At 39.8% G+C, this 8,262-nt stretch overlaps 1 protein-coding gene across 1 annotated transcript in view; it reads left to right on the plus strand.

The window, feature by feature from the left end:
* Nucleotides 1-8,262, plus strand: part of PCSK2 (proprotein convertase subtilisin/kexin type 2) — a 258,735-nt gene that overhangs the window by 128,447 nt on the left and 122,026 nt on the right. Inside the window, exon 3 of the mRNA XM_011371282.1 lies at nucleotides 7,252-7,371. Within this exon, the coding sequence (XP_011369584.1) occupies nucleotides 7,252-7,371 (120 nt within the window). The remainder of the gene's footprint in view (nucleotides 1-7,251; nucleotides 7,372-8,262) is intronic.

The raw sequence follows: 8,262 nt of genomic DNA on the forward strand, positions 1-8,262 counted from the left end.
TGTGTTTTTCTGTGCTGTGCTGGAGACATTTATTCCCAGCTGGGAACCATAAACACCTTCTCTGTGGGCCATGCCAGCTTCTCTTCACCTCTCAATCCTGCGTGCCATCCAGAGTGGGCTGGTCAGGTGTGAGGACACTGTGGTAGGGCCACAGCTGGAGTGGACAGGGGTAGAGCCTTCACCTTATTCCTCACCTCCTCCCCCACTGTCCTCCTGTTCCTTCTCCCATTTGTTTTTCGCAGAACCATCTCTGTTAGACTGAGCTTCTTCTGCCCATCTGTGGCAGGCTCTCTTTGGCTACATTGTGTGCATGGCCAAAGTTATTAGTACATTAGTACATTAGTACATTAAGATGACTTAGCTTTGCTTTGCTTCTTTTCCACACTCCTCAGGAGAACCTCCTTGAGAGGATTATGTCATTTTGGCCAGAACAGCGTTTAGGAGTTTCCGGCATCCCTGGAAAATTGTCTTCTCAAGTATGCCCCAGTCTAACCATCCCTGCCTCCACATCTAGCATAAGTACCTATCATCTTTTAATATCCTTTTCTTAATAAAATCCCCTAAATCCAACTCATGATATTCCTCCACCATCCTAGAAACAAGAGGAAGAGGAAGATTGAGATCCTGCTGAAATGCAACTCCAAACATAATACACATGTTTCAGCAAATGTAGGAGCTGGAATTGTACCTGCTAAAGGCATTCCCGTAAGTTGCCTTTGCAATTGACTCCACTAAAAACATCTTTCGATCCCTCTCTAATTACATTGACTTATCTCATAGTATATCTTGTATAGAGGCCCTTAGGTGATAGAGAGCAATTTGTTAATATCTTCCCACTGAGACGCAGTAACTAGAAATGTGGCCAGAGGCATGCAGCCATATCCTCCCGATTGATCGTCTTCATTCTTGCAAGATGGGCAAACCTCTCTAAATGAAGGCAATCAATATGGTGCATTCAGCCATGATTGTGGCTTAACTCCCTGTTCTTTGAAAAGTTTAAGCCCTGTGATTTGCCTATAATTAGGCTTTCCAAAAAGTCATCTCTGCCTGCCCTGACTGTTTGGTGCCTCCTCCTTCACTTCTCCCTCTCTCCCAGCGATTGACCTGCCAGGGTCATGTCTTCCCTCTCCAAATCTTTCTCCATCTCTAGATCCCTGTTTGGATCTTGACAACCAATGCCAGCAGTTGATAGGAAGACAGATGAACTAGAACATCTGAGCTTAGGAGTTGCCTCCTTCCCGCATCACCCCCAGTAGTGGCTTTTCTGGACTTCATATTTCATAAGCTGTGTTCAGCTCATCAGTTCAACAACAAGATAACACACTGCCTTGGAGAGACAAAGGCAAAAAGAGATGTGTTCTTCCTGAATATAGGTCTTCTGCATCTGAACACACACATGGGAATAAACTCCAGCTGATTTCTCTTGCCATGTTTACTTTGATTCACCTTCAACCAGCTAAGAGCAAAAAGAGTAAATCAAAGGCACTCTGGCCTGCTTTGGAATAAGACATATCAAGCTTGAGGTAGGATGGAACAAGGGAAAGCACCATCCTACTGTTTTTCTACATGACCTGAACTATTATAACAACATTGGCAATAATTATAGTAGAAATCGTAGGCATTTATAGGGTATATACTTTGAGCCAGGTGTTATGCATTATATGCTTTATCTCATTTGGTCCTTATCACAACCCCCATATGAGGTAGGAGCAGAGAAGCAACACAATGCAATAGGGAGGTATGCAGACTGTGCAACCAGATTGCTGGGGTAGTATACAGGTTTTCTGGGACTGCTGTAACCAAGTACCACAAACAGCAAAAATGTATGTCTCATAGTTCCAGAAGCTAGAAATCCAAGATCAAAGTATGGACAGGGTTTGTTTCTTCTGAGTGCCATCAGGAAAGAATACACCCAGACCTCTCTCCTTGGCTTGGAGATGGCTATCTTCACCCTATGTCTTCACATCATTCTCTCTAGTGTTTATATCCAGTTTCTCTTCTTACAGAGACACCAGTCATATTAAATTAGGTTTCACCTCAGTGATCTGATTTTAACTTATTTAACTTAATTACCTCTTTAAAGACACTATCTCCAAATATAGTCACATTCTAAGGTACTGGTGGTTAGGATGACAACATATGAATTTTTAGGGGGGGCACACAATTCCTCCCATAAAAGATATGAACCATGGCTCTACTCTTGACTACTTGTGTGATTCTTATCCAACCATGTACTTCTTCATGCCTTCATTCATAACTCCCCCATGAGTTTGCTGTGAAACAACAAAGATAATGTACATGTAAGTGAGATAATGTACATGAAGGACTTAAAGCACCACCTGGTACATAGTCAGCTCTCAATAAATGTTAGTCATTATTGGGTCTCATTCCCATTTTATAGGTGAGTGGATTAAAACTTCAATATATCTTTTAGGGAGACACCATTCAACTCATAATAGTGGCAAATAAAATAATTCTTAGTAGTATAGAAAATAATAATGTGACGATCAATGGCATCATAAATTCATGAACTTCAGTATTTTCAGCAACATGTCAGTTTTCTATTTTATGGTTGTTGTTTTTTCTTGTGCTCACTTCAAGCCAAGATGTTCCACAGGCCCTTTGAGATAGGTTTCCCTACTGTTCCCCTTTCCCTTGGTCCCTCCTATTCTACAGGGTGGATGATAATGAGCAGCTGATTAATTATCAGCCCAGCCGGGAAGTGATCTTGGCCCTGATCCTTAGAGTTATGTCTACAGTGTTGCTGTCCCAGATACTGGAATCTTGACTGTGTTCCATGCCTTAGGGAGAGGCAATGTGGCTTAGTGGAAAGTTCATAGCATTTAGAAGTAGTCAACCTAGGTGACTTCACCGTGTTTTCAACTGTTGAACAACGGCCTCTAAACCTCCATTTCCTCAACTGTACCCATACCACACCACATTTTTGTTGAGAAGATTGAATGTAGTGAAATTACCTTGTTAATGTAACTTATAAAACAGCTAATGTGCAGAGATAGAATCTGCTTTATCCTAGTTTGTGCATTGTAGATGCACAGAAATGTTTGTTAAATAAAAAATTCTTAATGGAGCAGAGGGACTGGAAGGGAAAGGGTGTGGATAGAGTTGCTCAGGTAAAATGTGTGCTCTGCACAAGTTTCAAATTCAGGTTTAAATGTTGATCCAGAATTGTAGAATATCCATCTACTCACTTTTAATAAAATAATACCCAGTAACAAACATTCCTGTTTTTTTATACTTTTTTATTTGTATAAATGTTTAGGTCAATAGACCGACTTAGGGAAGCATTCTAAAATACAATACCAGAGCTACCTCTACATATTTTTTGAAAAGGCAAGAAGCTACAGTTAAACTGTATACATGTCACTGATACCACATCTAAGTGGTAATGAAAGGAAGAGGACCTTTTAGTTATAATATGAGGAAGAACTATAGACACTAGGAAATACTCTGACATTTAGGGCTTTATCACAAATAGAATTATAACCCTGAAATCTTCCCCAGACATCTTTAAAAATAGTTTATAACCTCATCTCTCTGCTCATAGCAATTTTACTTATAATGTAAAACAATCCAAATGACCAATAAGAAGGAAAAAGAGATAATGTTGGGTAAATTATGGTACATTACTTTATGGAATATTTAGGTAGCCATTAAAAATTGAAATATGAGACCTATATAGCAGCATATTAAAATACTTATGGCTGGATACTTAATTAAAAAAAGAATGTATAATTCTATCTATAGTATGATTATTATTGTGTAAAAATTAGGTTTGAATGCAAATTCAGATTGGAAAAGAAACCAGAAAAATAAAAGCAATTGATGGTATTACATGGTATCGTTGTGGAGAAAAAACTGTTCTCCAGTTATTTTTGTGTAATAAATCAAAGGCTTAAAGGTGTTCCTCTCTCTGGGAATTGTAACCATGATCTTCACGGAAGACATGAAGATAAACTAATGGACTCAGAAAGTCCTCTGTGGTTTTAGGAGTCCTAACTTTTAGTAATGCAAGATGCAAACTGCAGACACCTAAGCCATGCTTTGTCAAGGAGGGGTGATGTCCAGAGAGTGCCACATTCCAAAGCATCACTGGTCTCCATTAAAACCTAATTTATGGAATTAAAAATAAATTTTATGGAAATGAATTTTAACAGTCTTGCCATTAGAATGCACTTGGTCTAATTGAGTTTGGAGTGATGTTGCAATAGCCGTTTCTACACTGTTATCTAAAAGGATGAAATCTAATGTGTCTTTCTGTTTTTATGCTGCTGGGAAACAACCTACAGATGAGAGTTTCTAAATTTCCACGTGGTAGATGCTCTTGCTTAGTGAAGAGCCTAGCAAAGAGTAGGCGCTATCTCAACAAAGTCATTCCTGACAATGAATCCAATATAATGGGAATCCCTCAAGGCAGGCTAGTCACAGCCGCCCATTAGTTAATAGAGCAAATAAAGAGCTTGCTGTGGGACCATAATGGGAAGCTGTGATGGCCAAATTCAGGATCCTTCCTTCCCAAGTTAAAGTGGCACTCATATTTGAATATAGTGTACAGCCTTATCCATGGTTTTGCTTTATGTGATTTCAATTACTGATGGTCAGCCTCGGTCTGAAAATATTAAATGGAAAATTTCAGAAATAAACAATTCGCAAGTTTTAAATTGTGCACCGTTTTGAGCAGAATATTGAAATCTCGCGCTGTCCCACTCCGACCTGCCTGGGATGTGAATCGCCCCTTTGTCCCACATCCACAATGTAGGTGTTCCCTGTCCATTAGGCACTTAGTAGCCGTCTGGGTGACCAGACTGACTGTCAGTAGCAGCAGGTGCTGCAGTGCTTGTGTTCAGGTAACCATTACTCTACTTAATGAGGGCCCCAAAGCACAAATGATCCTGGCAATTCAGATATGCCAAAGAGGAACCATTAAGTGCTTCCTTTAGGTGAAAAAGTATATGTGTATAGAAAAAAAAAATAGTATATATAGGGTTTGGTACTATCCCTGGTTTCAGACATCCACTGGGGGTCTTGGAATGTATCCTTGTGGACAAGAGAGAGTACTGTACTTGCTTCTCCAGTAAAAAAGGTTTTAAGGGGTGTGTCATGCTCTTTCCAGGTTGAGAACTACATTCACTTCAACATTTTAAATGGTCTACACTAATGAATATGCGCGCGCACGCACACACACACGCATACATGCAGACACGAATATAAATTAATGTATATATTCTGTGGCAGCTGCACAAACTTGTTGCGCAGACGTCTGATTCCAGGGAGAATAAATGATCAAGGACCTCTACTGTTGCACTCTAAAAACTATCACTATGTTGGCAACAGGTCACACTGGCTGCAGCTGCTCTAGCCAGTGACGGAGCACAGCAGAAGTACTGAGGTAGGCCCATCCCTGGGAGACACAGTGCTCCTCTGACAGATGACTTTAAATCCCCAACAGCCTTGCCAAAACTTCTTTAGTCGATGGAGCAGCTGAGGACACTTTTGCCCAAGCTTGTTCACTCACTCTTTTATAGGGTCAGACTTGCATCACAGTTTCTTCCATTTTCTCTCCTAATAGAATCCTTGCATGTTTAATCCCATCTTGGCAGCTGCTTCTCAAAAGAGATATATATAATACACACCATACACACACATATTCATATACGTATATTTGAATCATAATTTATCTCCATTTAATGGACACTAATTGTGTCCATGTTTTACCTTTATAACCCATCCATCTCATTTTCTCCATTATTTTACTATTTCTTTAGGGAATTTTTTTTTTAACTATGCCACAGTGAATGTCTCTTTCTGGAACAGGGCCAAAGAACTCACAGAGTAAATGCCATATCTACCACTTCTTTTCTACATGTATAGCGTTTGGGGTATATTAAAGAGTTTTTCTGGCAAATGAGGCCCAGGTTTTCTGTGTGGGTATGTAGAGCAAGGAAGTATGGAGCTACTCTCCCACAGTGTTCCTCCCCATTTCAGGGGAGTGGGAAGGGGAGGGTTTTGGCCACATCTGTTGTCTCTTTATTCTTTCCTGCCCACCATCACTTTTGATTTGGACTTTCTGTCTTCCTCTTGTTTCATATCAGAATTCTTGATTGCAACAGGAATTGATTATGGACCATTTAAGCAAAAGAGAATTTGTTGAAAAGTTATGGGGAGCTCACAATCTATAGGAGGCTGAAGGGTTAGTCTTGGGGGAGCCCTCAGGCTGGGCTGTGGGATTCAGATCCTAAGAGAGATATTCATGAGGCACCTCTGAGATGGAGAGAGTCTTCAGTTTCTTTACAGCAGATAGATGCCTCAAATTTCACTCCCACTTACACAGAACCCAGTGGACTTAAGGTAATTCCCCAAATATACAAGGATATTTGAGGAAAGAAGAAATAAAACAAAATATAATTTAAAAAAAGTAATGAGTATCCAGCACACACCCTTTTATACATTTGCATAGTCCTTGAGTTTGTAGACATTCAGAGACTGGTCACAGCTATTGGATGATAAATTAGTTATGGTCCAAGTGAAAGAAACTTTTTCTCATTGGGACAGAGCCTAGCTTTTGCCAGGAGCCTATTTGAACTAATTCACCTCTTAATTCATTTCCACCCAAGGGCTTGGGGTTCTGTTTTACTATCCAAAATGAAGTGTTGTCATTGCAAGGACAACAGCACCATCCATCAATTTCTCTTCAAAGGTCCCTCACTTACCTTCTAGAGTTTTCCTATGGACTTACTGGCTCTCCATGCAGGTTTTTTGTTTGGTTTCGTTGTTGCTGTTGTTGTTTTGGGCTGGTTCCCAAATGTGATAGTACAATATTGCCAACAAATAGAAAGGCTTGGAAACTCTCAGAAAAATGATCTATGCACTTTTCACCCTCTCCCTCCCTGAATTCACATCACTCTCCTTTCCTTCATAGAGGTGTTCCCTTGCCTTGTTTTATTTCACTTAATGACCCTACCACCTTATCTTCCTTGAGAATGCTTTTCTCCATTTAATTCTTATTTTAAGGGAACTCACTTTGAGTCATTACCAAGCCTTTTTGTTTGGCACAAGCAGAAGTAAATGCTCTTGGAAAATAATCATAAAGTGTAAGTGTATATGAGATGAACTTGGCTTCAGCTGAGAAAAAAACACCTCATATACAAATGGAATTTGAATTCATGGAAATGAATTCCAGAAGAGGGATGTTCAGGTTGATATTCAGGTAATATGCTAGTATTGTCATTCCAGGTAAAGATGGCCTTGCAGCAAGAAGGATTCAACCGAAAAAAGCGAGGATATAGAGATCTCAATGAGATCGACATCAACATGAATGATCCTCTTTTTACAAAGCAATGGTATCTGGTAAGTGTCTCTGCATTATTCCTAATGTTTCTCATCTTGAGCCTCAGATAAAAGATGCATTTCTATTTCCTCATTATTCTTTGGGATGTTAGCCAACATCCGACTCAGGAAACCACTCTGTCCCTTCTGATATGTATTGATTTTCCATCACCACCTATGCATCTCATTCTCTAATCGGCTTTCTTCTGAACTGCTAATAGCCATGATCTCCTAGGGTCAAAGAAACTACTAACAATGAATCAGACTGTTACAGACTCTAAAAAAAGTGCCAGTGTAAGAGTGAAGACTTGCAAAGGCATGTAAGGGTCAAGTCAAAGGTCTGGGAAAAGTTACTTGGGGTCTCAGTAGTCAGAGTAATGGCAGGACATAAAGAAACCACAGGCATAAGAGAAAGAATCAGGTGATTTCACAAGGGACAAGCAGGAGACCTTGAAGACTAAAGTAACATAAATAGCATCTGTTAGTGTTTTCTAAAATAATGGCAGGTAATCAGTTCCATGGAACTTAATCGAAGCAGCATTTAAAGCAGGGAAACCCAGTCTGTCTGGTGAAGTGAATATTTTCTGGCTCACCAACAGTCCTTCATGATCCACTTGGATGAATTGAATTGTGTTTTAAAGGTCCTCAGTGTCTCCAAACCATCCAAACTGCAGGGTATATTGGGAGGAAAGGAGTGACTAATTTATAAATGTGAAACTTTATTTAAGATTAAAAGATGTTGATCAAGAGAGAAGATAAATTATGACGCTGTGGACTGCTATATTGTAGGAATACATCACAAGCCCCCTCTTAGGGCTTCAGAACTTGATTATGCCTTATGCTTTTTGGCATGGAATTCTTAAAAGCCCATCTGAGTGACTAAATAAACTTATGTGTACAGTCAGCCCTTCCTATCCA

This window comes from Pteropus vampyrus, unplaced genomic scaffold (assembly GCF_000151845.1).
Source record: "Pteropus vampyrus isolate Shadow unplaced genomic scaffold, Pvam_2.0 Scaffold7, whole genome shotgun sequence".
NCBI classification, from domain to species: Eukaryota; Metazoa; Chordata; class Mammalia; order Chiroptera; family Pteropodidae; genus Pteropus; species Pteropus vampyrus.